Source organism: Micropterus dolomieu, linkage group LG09 (assembly GCF_021292245.1).
Source record: "Micropterus dolomieu isolate WLL.071019.BEF.003 ecotype Adirondacks linkage group LG09, ASM2129224v1, whole genome shotgun sequence".
In the NCBI taxonomy this organism is placed as follows: Eukaryota; Metazoa; Chordata; class Actinopteri; order Centrarchiformes; family Centrarchidae; genus Micropterus; species Micropterus dolomieu.
The window spans coordinates 27,313,752-27,339,172 of NC_060158.1; the positions used below are offsets into that span (position 1 = coordinate 27,313,752).

General features: G+C 39.4%; 1 protein-coding gene across 2 annotated transcripts in view; it reads left to right on the forward strand.

Annotated features, from left to right (window-relative positions):
- The window catches only part of LOC123977056 (retinoic acid receptor beta-like), a 182,034-nt gene that overhangs the window by 48,895 nt on the left and 107,718 nt on the right, over positions 1–25,421 (forward strand). For both annotated transcript variants that reach the window (XM_046059524.1, XM_046059523.1), the window contains exon 3: positions 4,668–4,809. In XM_046059524.1, the coding sequence (XP_045915480.1) occupies positions 4,668–4,809 (142 nt within the window). The remainder of the gene's footprint in view (positions 1–4,667; positions 4,810–25,421) is intronic.

The following is a 25,421-nucleotide window of genomic DNA, read 5'->3' on the forward strand; positions in this document are numbered from 1 at the left end:
AGGCCACTTGAAAATGTGCTGTGAGAGTCCGTGAAAACCAGTCAGTAGGTGTGACCACCATTTGCCTCACGCAGTGCAACACATCTGCTTCGCATAGAGTTGATGAGGTTGTTGATTGTGGCCTGTGGAATGTTGGTCCACTTGTGCAAAGTTGCAGTCAGGACGAGACCCCGATGAGGACGACGAGCATGCACATGAGCTTCCCTGAGACGGTTCCTGACAGTTTGTGTAGAAATTCCTTGGTTATGCAAAGCGATTGTTGCAGCAGCTGTCCTGGTGGCTGGTCTCAGACGATCTTGGAGGTGAAGATGCTGGATGTGGAGGTCCTGGGCTGGTGTGGTTACACGTGGTCTGCAGTTGTGAGGCCGGGTGGATGTACTGCCAAATTCAGCTCAAAAACAGTTCTGGTGGACATTCCTGCAGTCAGCATGCCAATTGAACGCTCCCTCAAAACTTGCGACATCTGTGGCATTGTGCTGTGTGATGTAACCACACATTTTCAAGTGGCCTTTTATTGTGACCAGCCTAAGGCAGTGCACCAGTGCAGTACCCATGCTGTCTGATCAACATCTTGATATGCCACACCTGTGAGGTGGATGGATTATCTCGGCAAAGGAGAAGTGCTCACTGACACAGATTTTGACAGATTTGTGAACAATATTTGAGAGAAATAGGCCTTTTGTGTACATAGAGAAAGTCTTAGATCTTTGAGTTCAGCTAATGATGAATGGGGGCCAAAACAAAAGTGTTGCATTCATAATTTTGTTCAGAGTAATAAATAATGAAGTGAAAATTAAATGGCAATTCAGTCTTATTATCAGGCTAGAACAGAAAACAGCCTTTCACCCAGGCGACCGGTGTTCATTTCACATGGGAAACACAAAGTCAACACTGATTCTTTTTAAGTCATGTTACACCAAACTATGATCTTTTCTTAAACCTAATCAAGTTGTTTTGGTGCCTAAACCTAACCAAACTGTGACCTTTCACAAAGTTAACCACTTTCAGTTTCACAATGTTAATCAGTAGTTTTATTATGAAAGTCAAACTGAACGTCGCATTAACCCTAACCCTAAATTTATTGCTAACTTGACCGGACATTGCATATTATTGGTAAGTATGCGTGCAAAAATGATGCTAAAAGAGTACACAGGGCATTAAAATGTAACGCCAATCCCTACTGATGAGTTGGGAGTGAGAATGTGTTATACCAACCTGTCCAAGAGCAGAAATGTGACATCCGTGTTAGTCCCTTCTTTCAGCACTCTCCGTTGTTTGACTGTAATCCTTTGCTCAAACGTTGTGTGTCTTTTTTATCTGTAGCTTTTTCAAACCTTTCTTGGATGCTTCTTAGGTTTTTCTGCCACAGGTTCCACCATACTCCATGTAGAGAGAGAACTGTGTCATCTCCGTTCAATTCAAGTGGCGTTGTTGGAATGACTGCATACAATACAATGCTGCCAAAGGATATTAACAAAAACTATATCGTCATACTAAGTAAAACTAAACCATAATCACTTTTCATGTTTTTATTTTTTTTAGAGCAATGGTAGATCATTGAGCTCCCATTTTCAAACAAACCATTGCTGGCTGGTGTAAAACTCATTACCAGTCCACCAGTGCGGGAATGTGGTCCACTGACACTAGTGATGGCAAGTTTGAGTCTTTTGACAGACTCGTTCATTCAAATCTCAGTCATTAAAATGAACTAATCTTTTTTTGAGTAATTTTGTTCATTTCGTTCATTTGAACTAGGCTGTTTATTATGGTGCTGCAGCCCTCTAGTGGGCGATTAAAAAACAGCACCGTTCTCAAACACGGAAGGCTGCCTGGCTTGCTTAATTTGACAAAGTATAATGCACAAATTCACTCTCTATTATCATTATATAAACCCCCTTGGGCCCACAACCAAATTCAAACCATGTAAAAACAACAGAAATATGTTGTCTATATGCAATCACCGCTACTCCGGCTAAATCCTTCCATTTTCACAATCTTTCCTGAGTATACAACCAGACCAGCCATATAAAGGCTTATGTATATAATTACTATCATTATCTCTGACGTGCTCATTCATACAGTAGCCTAACGTCCTTATCCATGAGTAAAATATTAATATCAGATTTGCGTATATAGAAGTAATAAGCTTGATACACTATATGAATAAACACACTCTTATTAAAATTCAACCAATTTAATAATAATCTGGATCAAGCCACCAAGTTCTTAAAGAACTCCAGCACAGAGAGAGGAACAAAGAAATAAACACATATAAAGCAACAGTTTGGCAGGTCTGGATGCAGAATGGGCCACATCAGGTCCTGATTCTGCAGACAGAGAAACACAAATGAGTACATCGCTCTCAAACACTGCAGGTTGTTTACCAATCAGGAGCTGTGAAACAACAGCACGGCTCTGTTGGTAAATAAAAACTAAAAGTTACGTTGCTTTCTCTGGTGGACCTGGATCAGCTGTTAGCTGTAACACACCAAAGAGCTAACGTTAACGTTGCTATGTGGCTGTGTTTTAATGTTTTAATGTCCGGGTCAGTTTGTTTTGGAGAGGAGACGACCTCGGAGGTAATTCGGCTCCCGGTAGAACCCTGTCAGGGCTCTGAAGTGGAGCAGAACCAGAACAACTCTCATCAGCTGTTAGCTGTAAACACTAGCAGGACTAAAGTTACGGTGCGGCTGTGTTAAAACTATAACATCACTACGCTGTAATAATGTTATGCTTTATAAAATGTCACATAATTAACAAAGTAGCTATATAATGTCAGTCCAGTGACTGTTACCTGACAGCCGACCTGCCTCTCATTCTCCTGAGCTGGAAGTCACTCAGCCTGAGGAGGACCCATGTGAGCGGTGAACGAGTCGTTCATTCCTGCTCCACAGTAGGAGCTGTCACGTGACAAATGAACGACTCAAACCTAGAGACCCACAGTTGCTATGAGTCGTGAACTAATCAGTTCTGTTTCCTGTGCTGCCTGCTTACCACAGCCTGTAGCCGAGCTGTCACGTGACAAATGAACGACTCAAACAGAACCACAGTTGAGAGTTGTGAACTAATCAATTCTGTTTCCTGTGCTGACGGAGCCCATGCAGCTGCCGTGTGACACATGGGTGAAAATTAACGAATCACTCACTGAGACAACCCGTTCCTCCCGAGTCATACACACAATTAGATCTTATGAACGAAACGTTCTTTGAACGACACAACACTAACTGACACCCGATTTTAAAACTCCTGTATACTGTGAAATACTGTAAGATTTACCTGGCAGCAGGGCCGCTCATAAGGTGGGGACAAGGAGAAAGCATTCTGGGGCTGCTAAGGGAGCCCATGCAGTCCAACACTAATGATATTCATTCTAAATACAAGCAAAGATAACCAAATTTAATTTTGAACCAAAAAACTCACCGTTACATATTTAAATAAAAATGTAATTATTTTTTTTATGTTGCTTTAGTAAAATATAGCGTGTTTCATAATGAAAACTCCCTCTGAGTAATGTTTGTTGTACGCAGCATCAAAACATCAGAAGTGCACCGCATATAGCAAGCCACGTATGTTTTTATGTAGGAGATAGAGAGAGAGCACAGCATTCCTTGACATGAGTAAAGCAGATTTGCCGAGGGCCCATTTACTGGACCTTTTCAGGGGCCCAGTCATTTCTGCTGGCAGGCCTGCCTGGCGGTGATAGGCTTAATAAGCATTGTGTGAACTCGTTTGGCTAGGGCTTGAAGGTGACAATCATTTATATGTAAAAGTCCCACACTCCAACTTTAATTTACTTTTATATAAATTACATAAAACCTAAATTTGGGTCCTGCGGGGCCCAAGTGGGTCCGTGGGCCAGTCTTGCACATGTTAAAAAATTTAGCCTTTTGGTGTACATGTAGGCTTCAAGAGTATACATCATAACGGTAAATTAACATTTATGAAATTCAAAGACATTTAGTCTTCTGTTAAAAAAAATGGCGACATTACTAGTTTTCTTGTCATTTGTGGCAATGTAGGAGTTAAAACTCCTACATCCTACATAAATGTCCTGAACTTGATTCCCTGAACTCAATGCCTCAAACTGTAATGATCCCTTCTCTCAGCTATTCCACTGTCACAAGTGTAGATATAGCTACATGTTTTTGTAATTATTTACTTATATCTCTTTTAACACCAAACCAAAAAAAAAAATTAAGATCCATGCTGAACTGCCGAATTACAATGAAAGCATTATTTTGAAAGAAAAGTAGCTTTGGTCTTCCACAGAAGCTCAATGTCACCTTGTCAAGTTCAGACGTGATGCTCCTCACCCACATCTGAACCAAAGTCCTTAGTTATTCTTCCGTATTGCTCTCTGTTCCCCCTAGTACTTTTTTTCTGAGCTTAAATCCAGCATTTGAAGCTCCACAGAGTTCCCAGCAGGGACACACCGACTCTCTTTTCTCTCAGCCTTAACGGCACAGAAAAGACAAAACATCTAGCACATTGTTATACAGGCTGTCGTGACATTATGATATCCAGTGGCAGGAGAATTTCAATGGAGCTGTGTGGATGTTTTAGAAAATAGGCTGCTACAGAAGATTAGAAGCAAAATTGAGTTAACATCGTGAAAGTCTTCTTTTCATAAACCAACCCCCTCTCTGTCTGTGTGTCTGTCTCCTCAGGGTTTTTTCCGCCGAAGCATCCAGAAGAACATGGTGTACACGTGTCACCGGGACAAGAATTGCATTATCAATAAGGTGACGAGGAACCGCTGTCAGTACTGCCGCCTGCAGAAGTGCTTCGGAGTAGGAATGTCCAAAGAGTGTGAGTTTCAGACCCAACTGACACAGTGTGCTGAATTAAAATAGATATTGTCATGATGCGGAAATAAAGGGTTTACTATCCACTGGTTTCTTCAGTTTGAGAGGCCTTACCACCCAAATATAAAGAAAATTCAGGTTTTTATAAAAATTATTAAATTTTAATTGGAGTACCAGTGCAAAATATGGTTTTGGGTTATGGGTAGGGCTGGTTACCAGCTTTTTTTCAGTGTGATCATTGTATATATCATGCATGACTTGGATTATTTCAAGATATTCTCACTTAATTCAAGAAAATTTAATCTGAAGAGAAGTTAATTTATCTCACACCCCTGATACTATATACTGATAAAATACTGTGGCTTTTAAAAGAAAAGAAATGTTTCAGATTAAAAGACTGACTTGGAAGAGATCAGTAGGAAAACGAACCCTTTAAATTAATTAATTAAATTCTGTAGCTTAACTTGACTTCACCGCACTGGGAGAAACTTCAAGATCAAAAGTGTTGATTCAAAACTGATGAGATGAAGGATGAGATGTCATGGAGAACTTACTCCACACACTCATTTTCGACGCAACACCTTATTAGACACACCTCTACATTAATATGCACATGTCCTAAAACGCAAATTAGACTAGCTCAATAAAACCATTTCATCATGCTGTCAAAGCATGGCGCTGCATTATGTCAGTGCTTTTCAAAGGCTGTTGGCAAACGTGAAATGTGAAACTCTGCTGTATAGAATGCGTTGTGCACAGTGCAGTGACACAGCTCATTTCGCTAAAAAACAATGTAAAATGCAGTAACACAGTAGGGACAAATCAACAGAAAAAGCACCTATATTCAAATGAATCCCATGAATCCCTAATTTTGGAAGTAGTCTGGTGTTTGAATCTGTTCTAAGTACTTGGCTTTTTGAAAGGCCCTGAACACCCACACAGGTGTTTTCATTTACGGCTGAGACCAAGTTGGGTGGATCTACCAGGGCCCCGTTTCAGAAAGCGGGATTAGTGAAAATTCTGAGTATGTTGAGCCTGAGATGAGGGAAACTCTGGGTTTTCTGTTTCAGAGAGCGAGATCAGATAATCCCTAGATCGGTAACTCCAGCAACTGATGCTGATAAATTGAAAAACCGTCAGTTTCTCTCTGACTCCTCCCCTCCTGCGGAGCCTGAGGTGGCTGTCTGACACACTTCATACTGTTGATATCACAGTAGCACAAATCTGAATGCATTTACATCTTTAAAATTTAAAAAGTTAGATAGGCTATTCGTTTTTTACCCAAACATGATCTTGAACATGACCGCTTTTATGATCAATCTGTCATCGATGTAAGGACAGATCTCCACACGTTGTGGATTTATCCTAAGCACAGAATGAAATCTATGTCCGTCTTTAGGTAGCCTATTACACTGTGACTCTGTAGTAGACTAATAATGTTAACGCATTGATCCTTCTTCCACTCCTGCGTTTATCATGGTCCGCGTTGGCAGCATTCATATTTATAGCTCCACCCAATTAAAATGGAGGCTCTGCCTTTATTTACCCGTTGCCATGGTGAATCGTAATATCATAGCTCCATTGATGATGGCTTTTTTTCATCCCCACGCACGCGCTTCCATCAGGCTCAACATACTCAAGGTTGATTGAACTTATTCTGATCAGCTGTTCTGGAACCGAAAATTCAGAGTTTGCCACCTCAGGCTCAGTCAATCCAGAGCTCAGGGAGAAGCTCAGAGTTTGTTAAGCCTGCTTTCTGAAACAGGGCCCAGGTATATCTGGATGTATTCAGTTTACATCCAGTAAACAGTTCCTCCCAGGGAGTCCCCAGAAAAGTTTGGTCCGAAAACAACTATTAATGTTATTAGTAACACCTGACACAGAAGTCAGAGCGCCTGCAGTGAAAAACAAAATTTATGTCCCCACAAATTCAGATGTTATACTTCCTGGTGCATGAAGACAGTATTCAGCATTGTTTACAGTACACTCTGTTTCCTGTAATAGATTGTAAGTAGAGAATTTGGTATTAAATGCAAATGAGCTTCACATGCAAATGACTGTGAAGCGTGAGTATTTCAAAGCATTAAAAATAAATACTGCAGCAGCCTTACAGTTAATAGCAAGTACTTTTTTAATTTGGATGTTGACCTACATTTTTGTTCTAAATGTTTTATATGATTTTCACTTTTTTAACATAAGAAATGAAAACCAACAGATTCCAGATTTCTATAAATTAAAAACTAAAATAAATAAAAAATAAAATAATGAGACCAGCCTATATTATAACAATGAATTAATTACAATTTTCCTGTCTCTTAATTCTCTCTATGAACACGTGTGTTTATATCAATCACTGAGGGTTTTTCACTGTGAGATGCTATATCATTGGCAAAAATGCTCAGCAATCTCCCAATAATTGCATATTATATGGTAGAATATAGAGACAAGGACACCACATTGCCTAAGGCACAGTACACTGTAGAGTAAAAGGTGTGAAATGTTAACCATTAATATGAGTGGACAGCATTGTATCTGTCAGATAAGATCTCATCCGGTCAACAGCTGTACTGGATTATCACTGTAATGTCTTTAATGTTATCAGTATAATGTGAGGATGATCAATCCAACTGAGTTACAGCTGTTGTTGCAGTGGAGTGATCGTTACAGTAATATAGTTGATCTAACTCATTATTCAGTCTTATGTATTGTATGTACTAGGAACTGGGAGTTGCATCATTCACAAAGTCCTGTCGAACATCCACCCGGTGGGATCTGAGAAATCATGTGATGAACAGATAACAAAAAAAAAAGATGCAGAACGTGAATACACATATAATACAAATATATATGATACTTTTGTCTATGATACACGAGTTTTCAGACACTTTGTATTTAGGATACCCAATGACATGCTGCCAATGCCCTGATGTTCCCCCTGCACCACTGTCATCCATAGGAACAGTTTGCATTTCACAGGTTATTGGCATCCTTTGATTGCATCAGCATTTATAGCTCAGGTCCACTTCATGCGCCATTAGTCTCAGGGGAGGACCATTCTTTTCTCTTACGCTGTTTCACACCTCAGCAGAGGAGTCATGGAAAAGATGAAGTCTTGATATCCTCAGGCTAAACCCCCCCACAGGGCCACTGATGAGAAAGAGGACTATTCCCTTTCTTATGTTCATGGATGGAAGTGATGAGTGTTTGGTGGTGTTCTCAGTCTCCTGTTCTGAACATTGACACCAGAAGGTCCATGCCACCCGGATGTTGCATTTCTACAGGGTTTGCAGTTGTGTCATAAATCTATTAGCAACTAACGGTAGACACTATCAGGGAGCTCTATTGAAGAATTTGTGGAGCCGTGTTAAAATGCAGAGCAATTGCATTTGTCTTTTTTTGCTGTCCTTGTCTAGCAGCCCATTCTCATTCGCAGAACATCAAATAGCTATGCCTTGTCACGTCTGTTGGAGTGTGGTACCAACACACATGGCACCCTTTCGGGTCAACGTTCAACACACTGGGGAAAGCTCAGCACCATATTTTAACACTAAAAGTTTTAGTATAAATAACAGAAAGTCTGAGTATGGAGGTGGTTGGGATTGATGGATGGGACAAAAACCAAACTTTCACCCAGGAGACCAGCGTTCATTTCCCGTGTGAAAAAGTCAACATTGATTCCTTTTAGTGATTTTACGTAAGTTACGCAAGTAGCATTACTGAACTTACGTAATTTAAGTCATTTAAGTAATGTAGTAATTTTAACCGAAACTATTATGTTTTCTTAAACCTAACCAAATAGTTTTGTTGCCTAAACCTAACCAAAATGGTGCTTCACGATGTTAACCACGTGCCGTTTTAAGATAAACATTAGTTTTAATTTGAAAGTCTAAACGGAGGTTGCATAGTTATTCATGCTAACTTGACCCCACAGAGCCCTACATGCACAAAAATGATGCTAAAGGGTTGAGTCCAGATGTGGTGCTTGAGATAACATCAGGGTGTCACCAAAACCATTAGGAATCCTCTGTAGGCCATGAATATACAAGTTGTCATTACAGTCTGGTCAGTAGTTTGCCAAGATATCGGGATCAAAATGTCAGACTGACTGACTGACATACACATTTTATGAGGTATTCTGATTGAATGCAAAGTTATTTTTTGTTATTCAAGCACATTTGGCCCACAGTGCCGTTTTTGCAGTTCCATTAGCCACAGTTGTTTTACCAAATATACAGATGCTAGTTTTAGTTGTTAGCTAGCAATACAGGCAACATGTTTTTGCTAGCTCAGGCTTTCAAAACATACCAGGAACTGATTTTCTCAATTTACCAGCCCCTTTCCTTTATTTACCCTTTCATTTGTGTACATTCATAAATTATAAGCATACATGTGGACAAGTTCAAAGTTTTCACTCAAGTTGAATCAGCATTAACTTGAATAGGCGTTTTGTCTCATTTTGCACCAGCTAGAAAGAATTAACATCTTCTTAGGGTTTTCCAGTGACACTCAAATTGATTTTGTGTACAGTTTTAACACACCTTTAGTAACCACTGCTAGCAGGGATAAAAATACAAACACTTGTTAAAGCTTAAATCTGGAGAATTAAGTATAATTAAGTATAATTAAAATGGTGGGTTAGGAAATAACCTACTAGAAATGAGATAATGTCTAACCTGGAACAGTTTTTATTTTTAAATGTGTTTGAGTGAAAGAAGGTTCTGTAACCCATCGCCATTGCCAGGTAATTCTTCCGGTAATATTGCTACATTTTGTTAAGTTCACATAACATAACCCCCCCACCGTTACTCAGCCTGCCTACATTTAAGAGAGAGAGAGAGAGAGACAGAGAGAGAGCGCCCATTGCTCACAGCTTCAGCGCTTGCCTGCGACTACTGAAAGGTCCCTAGCAAAATAGTAATCAAAATATTTAGATATAAATGTTGTCAGTCAGTGTGTAGTCAGTGTATTTGCAACACAAATGGTTAACAGTCGCCTCAAAGTAGTGAGAGAATAACATGACACACCTGACCGCGACACTGTCGCTCTGTGTCCTGCTGTATTTGTCCTCTGTGGGGATGTGTGGTTATATTTTTGCCTGATCACAAGTGTTTTCAGTTTCGGTTTTCTACCTCTGATGAAGAGCAGTAAGCTCGTCTCATCCAGTACAGTCCCAGATGGGCTTTGTGTCTGTCAGACGATCTAAAGGGGGTAGCCTACTACCTACGGATTTATATGCTCACAATTAAGCACGCGCTGGAGTGTGCGCATCCCAGCAATTGTTCCACATTCATCAACCTATGGACTTTTCATTTCTCCATCATTCCCAGGCAGAGGAAATTCATCCACTTCTCATTCAGGGGAATCCATTTAACTACACATTTCCTGACGGCTATTTCAGAACCTTTGAAATAGCCGTCTGGAAATGAGTGATTGGATTCCCCTGAATCTCTTCATAACAACTTTGTTGAAGAGAATGATTAAAAAACACAAAGAAGAATAAAATAGTGTGCTGAAAGTAGGAGTCAAAACAGCAATCCTTAGGATGCAAGTCCTAGGCTCTACCAACAGAGCTAACTACTGACTCTGCAAATTGCCACGAAATTATCATAAAGAAAAGCACTGGCCGACCCCTGTATTCAGCTATGGTTTGTTATCTCGAGATCATGAGATAATTATCACGGGGAAAAGGAGTAAAAAAAATATTTGAATCCATGGCCATTTAGGACTTATGTAACTACCATATCAGCAGAACAATAACGTAGGGTAATGCACAGCAGAGGGGCAGGTAGATTTTGTTAAAATTAGTGTTGGGCAACGATTAAAACTTTTAATCGTGATTAATCGCGTGATTTTCTGCTAATCGCATTGTTATGCGCAAAATATAATAATGAATTCTAAAGTAGTGTATTGCACACTTTTCATTTAAATGTACTGCTATATACACGTGTATATACTATATACAAGTGCAATAACACATAAGGGAGCGCTTGTCTCCCTTTCTGTCCACTGGAGTGTGGAGCAACCCCGCAGGGCCAAGCGACTACATTCTGATTTTAAGAACGTTCCTAAGGGTTCCTAGGGTTAGGGTTAAACAAGTGAAACACCTGAAAACAGGTGAAAACATGAAAGATTTCTGGGATTTCTGACGTAACCTGCTGCAGTTTTGGAGAAAAGTCATTTAATAGTCAGTGTTTTTATTATGAACAGACAACTGAATGGACCACAGGAAGAATGGCTAATGCGTATGCTGGTGCTAATGGGGATCCTAATAAATAAAAAAAGATTAGAATCCCTTCATTCTGGAGCTGCTCTCCGGCCCCAGGCCTGAAAACCTCGTCCAAAGTTCCTGCGCCCAGCACTCCCCCGGTACTTTTGAGCTCCCAGTCCGAGCAGAGTCAGCTGATAGAATCTCTGTCTAGCCAATGGCAGAGCTTACAGTTAGCAGCAGTGCCATGTAAGATCTACGGCACCGAAAAGCAGTGTGCTTCCATGTTACAAGCAAAAATGTCAGTGTTGCAACAATCCCTTGATATATTCGTCCTGGCCCTAATGACAAGGAGCAGCTCCCAAATGTTTGAGGTTATTGTTTTTTCTGACATATTCACATATCAAGCTTATAAGGATAAAATATGTCAATCTTATGCTTACAGCTTGTTACTCTGCCCCCAAGTAACCAAAAAATACATTGTAAATTTTGCTTTAAATTTACAGCAATGACGAGCCAAATAGAATGAATACATTTTCATATACACCTACATTAACGGTGTCATCATTTGTTCACAAGATAAATGATTACTCTCACTAAGAGATACTATGGTTCAGTAATTAGCTAAGCACACATTTACACACATTCCCATTCGGTTCTGGACATATGTCTAGAAACACTACTAACCATTCTCAGCTTTTATTGTCACTAGGGTTGGAGACATCTAATATGGCCACCACAGGGCCTAAAAGCTTGTATTTGTACTGGTCATTATTTCATTATGACAGTATGGTGTTGAGAGCTCAGTCTAAGGCCTGAGTCAGAAGATGGAACTGAACATCTGCTTTTGGATACCAGACTTGTGCTATCATGTGCCTCTGGAGATAACTGAACTGCTATTTAGACTTGAACACAAATGGAGCATTGATTTGTGTGTGCGTGGGTATGTGTGTACATGATTGTGTCTATGTGTGTGTGTGTGTGTGTGTGTGTGTGTGTGCGTGTGTGTGTATGTATCTTGCCCCAGCAGGTATGTGATTGAATGTGTCATCACACAAGTTGTGTCTTTGTATATTTTCTGTGTGAAAGCAATCATGAGGCTCAGAACATCATGAGTTCTGATGTGATCCATTATTAATCTGGTGAATCAGCCGAGGACGAAGAAGTCTGTTTGGACATACACTGTGTGTCTGTTATTAGTTGTGTGTGTGTGTGTGTGTGTTTTGTACTGTTCCACAGGCTATGGGCCTAAAATATTAAGTGAAGTTATGTTATAATGCAGCGAAAAGAAGAGTTTGACAGAAACAAATTTTAGAAGGCAAATATGATTGTTACAGTGAAGTTTCCAAAAGCCAAATTTAAAAAAAGCCAAAATCCAAAAGTGTGCTATTTCCCTGTGTGTCTGCAAACCCTGAACTGAACTGAACACTGAAAGTTAAACTTGTTACAGTGGAGGATAGTATATTATGCATTTCAGCAACAAGGAGGTGCTCTGACTTCATTGCGATCACGTATACCTGAATTTTGTCAAATATCTGACCAGTTTTATGTAACGTTATCTAACATACAGAGTGAAGGATTGAAAGAGCTGTAAGAAAAATCCTTCACTCTTCTACAGCAGTCAAACAGTGAGATCAATTCTCCTGCACAGCTCCAGGAGCTGGTCATGTGACTGACTTAATAGTCATGGTTACTGGTCAGAATGTGTTGGTATTTGTCTTTTATTAGAGGATATCATAAGAGGAGTTGTTTGATTGTGGTTGTTCAAAATGTGTACTAATAGAATATTTCTTTATCCAAAATACAGTCACATTGGAGACTCATCTAGTTAGTTCCACACAGTCCAGTTTTCCACGGCATGTGCATATTATTGTGTAATGACCTAATCATTCCAATGTTCCATGTTGGATTACACCACATCACATTTATGACCTGCTCATAAATGTGATGTGTGTTCCCCAACTTTGAGAAATGTGTGGTAGCCTGTGTGGACTAATGATGACATTTGACTTGTATTTACTGTAGTCAGCAAAGGCAACCGGAAGCTAAGAGACAAAACAGGAAATAGAATAAAACATGGGGCATGAAGCCAATAGCATTTCATATCTCCACTGTGCCTAAGTACAGCCTCACAGAGCAGCTAGCGTGCGCTGGAGACTCTTACTCTTGTCTAGCTGTGATGGAGGTAGTGTGTCTTTCTATACTGGATACATGTAGATCAAACATAGTATTGATCTTTTCATCTAAATCTGGGTATGATGCCAAATAAGCCTATCAGCCAAAGACTGCTGTTCTGTCCTAAACTCTTTTTTTGTCTTATCAGTGTGGAAAGGCTTCTGAACCAGCAGTGAGACCATCACGAGAAAATCTTATTTCATCACTTCTAGGTTGCAAATGTGCCATTCTCATCCCCTTCCTGCCCCAAGGTCACAATGCAGGTTTCCCATCTGACAACCCCTTCTCCCCCCCCCTTGTCCCATCAGGACCATTAGCTTAAACTCAACAGTCTGGTGACAGCAAAGAATTATTATTGTTGTTCAACACCCACCTGGTTAGTGTTAGGGAGCTGCCATGTTAAGTGCTGTGGCAAGCGGCCCGGGGTGCACCACGTGGGCTCCATATAGATAGTGTTTATTTACCGCTGCATCTGTTTGCTCAAAGAGACACTGTGCAGAGCTTGGCAGCACGCAGATGGCTGGCCGGCGGCTTCTCAAAGCGGCTGTCGTCCACGCCTGCTGCCGCCGAGCCAGCAACATCCTGATAAAGCAGCAGAGCAGAGGGGAAAAATCACCATGCTGCACCAAAGGGCTGGGGGAAAAAGAGAGGTATAAAGAGGAGGACAAAAGACAGAGGGCGGGATATTGTTCATTGACTAAAGGAGGGGGAGATGAGTGTCTCGGAAAGCCGAGAGCTGGGAGTATGACAGTAGGTATCATTGTAAAGAGTGCATTTAACAGAGTGTCTGAACTCCACTCAATGACCCTTCATCCCCTGATCTAACACTCTGGAGAGCACTTCAGAAACACTTGACACTCACTCATTCACAGCGCTCCCTCAAAGCCTGACAAAGTGGTTGGGTGGAGGTGTTCTAGTAAAGGCCTAACACACATATTTTTGAGCTTATAATTTGTGATTGAAATCAGATGGATTGTGCGGAGGATTCTCATATATTTTCATGTCAGAGACCCCATTTCAAAGTCTATCATTTCAATAGAGTTAGTCCCGGTGATCTATATATAGATATTATCTATAAAGTTTCCATCAGTGAAGCCAGAAAGAGGATATGTTTTTCTGTTAATAATTTGTCTATAGTGGGATTAGACTGATATGAGAACATTTAACCTTTCATGCTAAGAATCATCAGCATCCGTTAAAGCATCAGTTAATTACATTTTGGATGTAATGTGTAATGTGTGATTATAAGCTATAATTATAAAGCAGCATTTATGTGCGATGGGAAAATCTAACATCCAAGTCTCCAATTTCATGTTCTCATTATTGAGTCAAAGCAAAAGGCCTGATCCAAATAAATACTTGTTCTGCCTCCAAGTGGCAAAAAAAGATGAATGCTGCTTTCAAGTCCCCTATGTTTCATTATGCTTTAACTGCTTTTTAGCTTGATGTTTCAAACATTATACATGTTTGGCATATCAAAGGCCATAACATATCAAACATGTGACATGGGATTAATATGTGATCTGTATCTGGACACATTATCTAGATAATAACATGTGATCCGTGTGCCTCTGCATTTACACATGGCATTAATTAGGTGTTCTTGTTATCTCCATTCTGCCTGTGTTGTGGTTGGATCTCAATATGGAAATTAGGTAGGTGGGGGAGAGAAGAATTGCTAGCTAATGCTACTATCTATAGCATTTTCCGGGCAGCTTGAGTTAGCAGGAGACCTTTCATGTTGTTGCATTTGCAACTGGCTAATCCAGAAAACGTGTCCAGATCTAGATTGTATTTTAATACCATAATGGCACAAACATGTTCAGCTTGTTGTGGAGTTATGCCTCCAGTTGGACAACATAACAAATGAATTCAGTTTCAAGTCATGTATCAAACAGAAATGCCCAACATTTGGTGGTTCAAGCTTTTTTTCTGTTTTGTTTTTAGATCGTTGGTCAGACAAAGCAAGCTATTTGAGGATGCCTCCTGTTAGGAAATTGTTAGTTTTTTAAAATTTTATTGAAATGCATACAAAAAAACAAACAAAAAAAGAAAACCAACAAAAAAAAACACAAAAAAGTAAAATAATAAATTAAAGGGCAGGGCATGTTAAAAGAAATTATAATTACACTAAGGTATCACTGACAACATATTTAAACACATAAGTTTAGGGTTATGATAGACGATGCCATCATCCATCAGCGACAGACATCACGACATTAAGCCAGCATCATGATTGTAAAACCCCTGCCCCCCCAGCAAAAAAAATCTCAAATTTTCACATTATACCACCCTGTGAAAGCAGCTTTTAAAGACCATGAACATTCTTATAATTTATTTTTTAACTTTTATAACTTACTTTTATAAAGTCGCCTAAAAGACTTAGAACTCGTCTTTTTCAAGTATATTTCCACCCGCGATCCGTTATCATGGCAGCAGGTGAGCCGCAGGTCGGCTTATTAAAGACACAACTTATCAAACAACTGAAACCAACATCTGCACCCTGTGTGTTCACTGTTGCTTTACCTGGTCCGTGCGTAAAATATCAACCGCGACATGTAACGTAAGTTAATAGTCTACAAATTTTTTTTACGGAGTGAAGTCTGTGCGAGAACACATGTACACGTAAGTACACAAGTAAGTAAGTACACAACACACGTAAGACGTCTGCTGGACCCCGTGCGTGCGCAAGCAATGACATCGTTTCATTGTAGACATCGTCCGATGGAAATTTTTCAGACATCACCCAACCCTACTTAAGTACTCCAAGAGAAAGGTGGATGGCACAATGTAGAGTTACCCCAGGTCAAGTGCAATGTCACATTGAGAAAGATGATCCAGAAAAGGCTGCCATATAATACCTTACAAAAGAGAATTTTAGGGCTGACCCCGAATAGTCGAAGATTTGATAGGCAGAGCCTGATTTGACTGTCAATCTCACAGTCGAAGCTTCGCAGCGAAACAAGGATCGTGCCATTTTGGCGAGATGGGGGTGCTCAACGTTAGATTTTGCATAGAACTACGAGTTTTCTCCCAATAAGTTAATATACAGTCTATTACAATATACATTTCAATGTTTAATGCTGTAAATAAACATGTAAAAACAATAAAACTTTCAATAAATGTTTTTGAAGTGCGTGAATAAATCCAAAATTGTAACCTTAACCCTGGGTCGTCAGTGCGCATGTGTAAGCGTGGCGTGTATGTGTGCAATGGGAGTGGAGGAACACTTGCTGAAGAGACCGAGCTCCAGCTTCACTGGTATTGTGCCGAGTTGTCTGCACCTCACGGGACTTTTGGATAATTTATCACCGTTGATGAACCACATAAAGAATATTTTATCATTTTTAAATAGCTGGCTACTTGAAATAGACCTGCGAGGAACCGCCACGTGCATGCAGTTGTCAGCAGCAGTAATGCACCGGTGAATGACAGGCAAGAGAGAGAGAGCGCCTCAGTTTAGCTGGAAATTTACAGTGTAAGTTGAATGAAAAGAGACTGCAGCTCTGCAGCTTCTCAAGATTAAAGCAGAGCTACAGTGTGTAATCCCCCAATAGCCACTAACAAAAAAACACATATGATTTGACTATCAGTTGACTGTAGGCAGGACCTGACGATTCTGATTCGACTATGTAAATCCTTAGTCGGGGACAGCCCTAGAGAATTTATTAAGACTGTCCATCAATGGTAGGAAAAATCCTGTGCATTTTAGTAATGAAGTCTGTGCATAACCTTAAATTGGATTAATTTATGTATAACATTGATAGAACAAGAATGAATCCTGCTAAGGCCCCTCTCCCAAACCTCATCCACAATCTGCGTCCCAGTTCCGCCTCCCAGGCATTTTTCAGAGAGTGTGTGGCACAATTTACCTGTTTGGAAAATATACTTACAAATTGTGAACCCAGTTTCTTGGTTTCAGGTGAGCTAGACAAAAGCTTATAAATCACTCTTTCCTCAGGGAGAGACTCAATGTTAGGTAAATCTGACGGACGTAATTCCTAATCTGCAAATAGTGGAAGAAATGTGTTGAGGGAAGAGAACTTATTTTTTAGCTGATCGAATGATGCAAATTGCTTATTAATATACAAATCTTCAACAGTAACTATTCCATTTAGCCTCCAACTGTCAAAAGATGCATCCGAGGGAGAATGCATGATTACGATACACTGGAGTATAAATAGAAGTTTTCGGTAATCTGCAACCTTTTTGATTTGTTGTTATATTTTTAGACAATTGAAATTATTATGTTATCTATCTTAGTATTTGCAGGGGATTGGGATGCTGTTTTTAACATCACTCCTTTCAATAGCAACCCCAGTAATAATGCAGGAAGCATGGCTGCCTGATATTCTGTGTGCTTTACATCCCTAGATAAAGGGCATAATTACTGAATCTTTGATTACTGATTTAAAAAAAGACCATGGCAAAAAAATGGTAAATTTTGAAAGAGACACAGGAATCTTGGTATGGAGACCGTTTTTATAGCATTTATACGTCCCACCATAGAAAGACGGAGGGTCCTACATTTTTCAATGTCCCCCCTAAGTTTCTCCAATTTTTCAAGGAAATTCAACTTAAAAATTAATTGCAGGTCTTTTGGCAGAACTACTTATTAATACGATATTTCAGTGTATCTGTAACTTTAAAAGGGAGAGTATGCAAAAATTTAGCACAAAGTTCAGCAACCAGTGACATAAATTCACTCTTCTACAGACTGATTGTATATGCGGAAACTTCACCAAATGAACTTATAAGATCTAGCAACATGGGAACGGACTGCTCAGGTTGCGATAGGAAGAGAACAACATCATCTGCATATAAATAAATGTGATCTCCCATTCCCTAATTGGATGGGTTCAATGGAAGGATGAGTCCTAATACTAATGGAGAGAGGGTCAAAAGCACGGGCAAAGAGCAACGGTGTAAGAGGACTTTTTTTATTTATTTTTTTTACTGTTTTCTGTCATGAATGATAAGAGATATAAAAAAATCATCTATTGATGATTCTGTAATACTTGCAACCCCTGATTCAAAGAGAAGCCGTTTAGCCATTCACAAGTCAGGGGAGTAAAGTCATGGTCAGAGAGATAACAGCACTGCGTAACAAAACACAGCCCCCTCATTCATTTCATTAAGACAGTTGTGTTGACACTACAGGGGTACCAACACTGAGGGCACTGAAAAAAACACAGGGTTGTTTAACATATGCAGTAATTTGGCATCTGAGACGCCTTCAAACGAATAGATCTAATACTCCAACTAGACTTCCTGGATTGCATCATCTCACTGGTACTTGAAACATCAGTGCAGCCCCTTCCCCTCTTTTCAAGTACAAGTTGGAACCAAACAAACACTTATAGACCAGTAAAGATAAACATATTTTTCATTTAGAAGTCAGGAGTAGTATTCACAGCACCCTGGGTTGCCTCTGCATCTTTTTGTAGGTATTAAAAAGCCATGTATTTTCATGGCCTTTTGTCCGATTCATCATTTGGATCTATCTGCTCATGCTCACTGTAATTTGAGTGCAGTGGTAATTGATTGCCCTGGGTGGGTGGGGGGTGCCCTTGTCACAGTGCTGTCTTTCTAAATCACATCTTGTGGCTCGCCAGCCTCTGTGTGGACCACAACCCCCACACCAGACACAGTTTGTCACCACACTATGACAACTCACATACGCACACAAACGTGAACAGATTGTGTACCATCCCCCTTTCTATACCATTATTCTACACCATCCCCCTTCCATGAGGCAAGGTGTTTTTTCGGAATTGTATGCATAGATAGAGGCTTATGGACTGCCTGGTTTTGCCCTCACCCCACCACCATGACTGTCTGTACTGTTGTTAAAGTTACTAATCTACTGACAGCAGCATTTGTACAGAATAAGCCATAGCTTTGGGAGATTAGGTGTTGCTCTTTTATAAGACACTTTATAGCTGGTGTTCTTTTTTTAAACATTGTGGTCCGGATCAAAACATGCTTTAGTTTCTTTGCCATTTTGGCCATCACAGTTATACAATTCTCCATCCCTCACAGGTGATACATGATTAGGATGGATGAGTAAAGGTCGCTTTATGCGAAAAAAAAATTACCTAGCTAGTACAACATGTTGTGGGCAGGCAAAGTGTTTGTAATTATTCCACACAGGCGGACTGAAACCCTGCCTTCACAGTGAGGGGGGAGATGCAATATCATTTAAATATGGGAATAACAGTGCTCATTGTCAGACAGTCTCCTAGAAGACATCAATAGTGTTGCACACGGTTGTTCACATGAAAAGTGTCAGGCAAGTGTAAAAGATGAAAGAAAAGAGCTTGAGAAAGAGATTCAAACTCTGCTTACTTTCATACCTCCACACACCTAGCCAATCACAGCATGAAGTAGGTATGAATCAGGGTTTCAGAAGTTTGTTGGACAGTCAGCAAGATTGTCACTATTTAGGGAGATTCTTTGACACTGAAGTCAAAACTCAGATGCATACAGGAAACTGTGCACGAGACAAAAACATATGTCACACGCAGTGTGTCTATTTGACATTACTTTCAGATGAGCTTGGATTCACATAAAGCAGAGTGTTGCAATATTTGACACAGCAGATAGAACGAGGTAGAAGACACTCAGCCAAACCCCTCCCACTGCCCCCATGCTGCTGATGAGAATCAATTCACTGGTTTCATGTTACGTCTTTAAAAATCATCATTGCTAGGTTCACAACTTTGAAGGTCACACTCTGCCCTGGATCTCACTTTTCTTTGTTTCATTTGTTTAGTTAACTTTAGTCATTGTTAGTGTTTATCTGAATCCCACTTTAATCTGTTCTAATGACGTAATTAACATTGTCACTGTCAAAGTTTGCTTTACTAACTGTATAATCACAGTTGATGTAGTGGAAAGTCTACATATACATATTACCCTATAATGGACATATAGGTCACAGATGTAGGTCAGGATGTATGGAGTAATTAATGTCAGCACATTACTGCTGCCTCTCAGCCGTGACAGTAATCACCATGAGGCCGTGGCTGACCAAAACATTCAGCCTAATTATCTGAAACAGAAAATTAGATTGACTTCTATCATTTTGATGCTGTGACATGGTATGATGATGTGGAGATGTGAGATGTGGGTGTAACATGTTCTGTATGTTAAAATGAAACAGATATAATACAACATATGGTCTCCCTGGCTGTGACTGATTTGGCTGCATTTGAAAGTACTGGCATATTTTGAAAGGATCCCATCTGTGAGAATGATATTTCTGTTTTTTTAATGAATTGTGTTGATGCAGTTAATGTGCATCATTTCAATCAGGAGAGACTAGTTTAAGGTTAGAAAACATTATTGATAAAACAGATGAGATATTTGAGGTAGATTCCCTGTGGGGTTAATGCCTGATAATGGGGATAAATGCTATAATCTGAAATGCAATGTAAGGTTCAGCATAATTCACTGTCAGTAGTCAGGGAAACCAGTTATGGTCTACACACTCTATGGAGATTTGTTGATTTATCCCCGATCGCACATCTGCACATGAGATTACAGTAAATAGATCACATTAAACTAAAAATAGTCACCATGTACGAGCCAGTGGACTGGTAAATGAGTGCGGTATAGACATGAGTGCATTAAACTCTCATTATGGCCATAATGTTCACAAGCCAAACTGAATTATTTAATATTATTGTCAAATATCCTACTTCTGAATAAATTGATTGTTTTGGCCACTTGACCTAACTAGCTATAAATAATTTTCTACACTAGACGTACTTGACATTGTTTTTGGAACGGATTGACTGTTGGTCCATCTGCGGATCCTGTGGTTTCTCTTCTGACCCCCCCCCCCCCCCCCCCCCCCCCCCCCCTTCAATAGAAAATTTAAAAACAATCATGAAGTCACCGCTAGCCTCTGTTCCACTAGTTTCTGGAACTCAACGCAATTGCTCATCAGTGTTTTTCATTTGTCTTCTTCTGAAAAACATGAAGCATGTTCCTGGAGTTTATTTTCCATATTGAAACACCAATAGGCTTCCACAGCAACATTAGAAATTGAAACTTTGTGATTTTAAGTTAAACAACAATAACTTTGTGAGCACAGAACACACTACAGCTCTAATGAACGCAGCAGTGTGGGGGTACTTGTCATGGTAACTTGGTTTTGTCCATATCCATCAAATTTACCAAAGCTCTCTTCTGATTTTGTTCCATTTTTTGAAACGTAATCGCTGCCGTCTTAAAACATTTACACTGCTCAGTCTCCTCCTGAGCTAACCATGGGAACCTCAACTCGTCCATGGACTCTTTGTCAAGTTGCAACATTTAGCTGTAAGCTCTAAGGTCTAAGGCTTATGGGAAATGGTGTTTGTTAAAGACAGCTAAAAAAAAAGAGAAATATTAAATAAACAGATTTTTTTTCACTTCAGCTCTCTATAGAGAGCCTAAGTCCCTCCCCTTCCGGTGGACCACCATGGGACCTTACTTCGGAAAAAATATGTACGGTAGTCAATGGCAAGAGACAACAAATTTTTTGATCCTATTTGAATTGTGGTCTGAATTAGAATCAGAATCAGCTTTTATTGCCAGGTATGTGTACGCATACGAGGAATTTGACTCTGGATTGTACATTGCTCACAATGTGCTTACTTATACAATAATACAATAATAAAATAAGACACAGGCTACAGTATAGAGAACACATGTATAAACTATAAACAAAAACAATATAGACAAAATCAAACATATGATGATGGTCAATTTAAAATGTACATTTAAAAGTCAAGAAAGTCGCAGTTTGATGTAAAACTGTTGAGGTATAAGACTGTGAAAATACATAATTACAAAGACCACAAACACAAAAGTAACGTATGTGACGTTGTGACTTTTTCTCTCAATGACTGAAGCTAACGTTACTGAAGCAAACGTCAAAGAACTTACATATGTAGATGTTAAAAGGGCAGAGAGTCGTTGGATTAAACACATCAGGTGAGATATATATTTCTGTGTGGAACATAACTAAGCTATCTAGCTAGCAGCAACCAAGCACAAAACTATATGTAACTTTACTGTTATACGACAAACTGCAACTTTCTTGACAGACAAAATTATCTTGTAAAATCTTGTAAAAACAAACATCATATCTGTAATTCAGGACACAATTCAAACAGTATCAAAAAATAAGTTGTCTCTCGCCATTGACTACTGTACATATTTTTTTTACCAAAATAAGGTTTCATGGGCCGGAAGTGGAAGCGAGTGACTTATGCTCTCTAAAGCTCTGCTTACCAAAAGGTACTGGGGTATGTAGCTCAACTGGTAGTGTTGTTAGTAGGAAAAACAATTTATGTCAGCCCAGTAAAATCTAATATTAACACTAATGCAATTAATTATGCCCATTATATTGTTTGTTTAAATCACTTTTCTTGTTAGCAATCCAATACAAATGCAATATACAAAAGCTAATTGTTCAGACTGGAGGTTTTCGTTTTCTTTCCATGGTGTGACACCACCGACAACACTGGAAACAAGGTTGATGAGAGTAGAGTTTGCAGCTTGAAAAACCAAAACAAGAAGCTAAAAGAGGCTTAAAGATTTAGCAGAGCTGAGGGGAATTGCTGGTTAGGTTATGATTCTCCGCAGGTTTGTGACTCACATTACACATTTGGCCTTTTGTATAAAAAATCTATTAGTGCAGTTTTAACAATTTAATTCGTAAATATAATTGCAGCTGGCCACAGAACTGCAAAGTAAAGCCTTTTTGATGCTGATGTGGGTGTGGTCTTTAAGTATAGCTACCTAAATGGAATAAAGGGTTTCTCGCAAATTTGTAATGCCAAGAAACTCTTCACGGTCACGTACCAGTACTGTGTCTGGACCAGGAATAAACCTCAACCCACTCTCAGCTACTTTTCCTTTTCAACCAGCTTAATGCAATACAGGATCACGAGGTGGCTTTAGTGCATGAATATAAAGGGTTTTATTGTAAACTAGGGCAGAGGATGTGACTGTTGTGTTGTCAGCCAAGGAAGGTCCCTTGGGTGTCTCAGCAATGACAATGGGCACAGTTCTTTCTCTCCAGCTCCACTCCTTAATGTTTGTGCAGCTGATCAGAGACTTGTGATGCTGGAATGATCATTCTGTGTGTTGAGTTGTAGCTCCTGCTTGTTTTATACAGTAGAACTTTCTCCTAACAGTTTCTGCTCCAGTTTATTTTGTGAAACATTTCTTGTAGTGTATTATTTTGTGGACGGCAAAGCATCCTCTTACTGTCCAGCTGTCATGATTTATATAAGAGAAGCTATAGGTTAACTAAGAGTTGATGCTCATCTAGATCACCTTCAGTTCCTATTATATACTTACAGCAACATTAAAAGGTACCCAATTAGTTATAGAGAGTATACACATGACGTCACAGAACGCAGTTACGCTCACTGAGTGGCACAAAGACAAGCAGCAGTGCTAGCTTGAATCAGCTAAAACACAAACAGCTAAAATGGGAAAGAGCTGGACCGCTGGTTCTTTGGTAAGCAGTAAGGATCACTGTCGAGTCTGACTGCCTTTAATTTGAGCAAATAATCATTTGTTTTACTCCCGGTTTGCTAAACGCAGCCATGGTAACAGATGTTTTGCCACTCAGTCCAGCGTGTTCCGGAAGGTGACGTGACATCAATGCACACCCTCTATAACAAAGTTACGTTTATATCCCCTGTTTCTCACCAAGGATGCAAACCCTAACAAAACAGGGGCCCCTCTTAAAGTCCCTGATAACTTTCTTTTATTTTTTGTCTTCTTACTTTGAGTGTTTTGGTCCTTCATTACGAAAGCTTCTGCCAATATTTGAGCACTTTGTGTTTTTTCACATGTGAGATTTTGTGTTGTGTTTTTGTCCTTGCTTTTCTCAGTGGTTTGAAGTAGGCACTGCTCAGCAGGATAAAGGTGATATCACACACAGAATCAAAATGTGATTTTTGTGGGGTTGTTTACCCATAGATTCCTGTTGAAGTTGTAGTTGAGTGAACACTGGGATTGTTGCTAATTTAGTCATGAATATTTAAGATCTGAAACATGTACAGCTCTAAAAGCATTTCCTCATAGCACTATTAGTGGTCAAAAACTCTACAGAGTACCTATAAGCTTTGTGAGCTGCAGCAAGTGCGTGTTTGGCTTTTTCTTTTTAGTCCTGGGTTTCACCTCTCAGGCTACATGAAGGCTGCCCTAAGTTTGTGATTGGTGAAGTTTGTTGAAACTGTACACTGACAGGAAGCTCTGCTGACACCCTTCTTGACTGAAAAACCTACTCACTCTCCTTTTGACCATTTGGACATAAAAATATTGATTAACTTGATTGACAAGTGACAATGTGTAATTTGATTAAAAACTGAAAAGTGAAGATCAATCAAAGCGTACCTGAGACACAACTTGACTAAAACTATACTTCAGTCTTGCTTCATTTTTCTTTTTCTCATACTTGTGATCAGGTGTGTTAATCCAGAGTTATCGCAATCTCAGTTCACTATCATTGAAAATGAATATAATTTTTGAAGTTAGTGCATTTATAATAAAGACATTTAGGCCGCATTTTTTCATTGTATCATTGTAAGCAGTGGTGGAAGCAAGTATTTAGATCATTTACTTAAGAAACAATATCACATAATAAAAGTCCTGCTTTCAAAATATTTTTTACAATATTTACTATATATAGTAGAAGCACATACAGAAATGTTAGCAACAAAACAACTTAAGTTAAGTTATTATATAGAATTGCTCCTGCCATTGTTATATGATTTATGAATATTTATCAAAGTTACTAGTAACTTTAGCTGTCAGATAAATGTAGTGAAGTAAAAATACAAATGTCTTCCCTCTGAAATGTAGTGGGTAGAAGAATAAAGTAGCATTAAATGTACACCACAATACCTCAAAATTGTACCCTTAACTTTATTGTGTCCCTTTGACTTCTAAAACCATACATCATCCCAATCAAAAAAAAAGAGTATCAACCTTAACTTACCCTGCTGAGCCACATAAAAAGCACCAAAATAGCTCTAAGAGTTAACTGATCAAGTAAATTAATTAATAATGGCCACACAAATCACACTTTATGAAGCACTTCAGTGTTCATAGAAACTTTTGTTTTCCCCTGTTTTGAGACTTTGCCAGTGGCACTAAGCTGACTGAGACTGGTTGCGCTGACAGAGCAGACTGCAGCTAGAAACTTTCTGTCCTTATATAAGGTC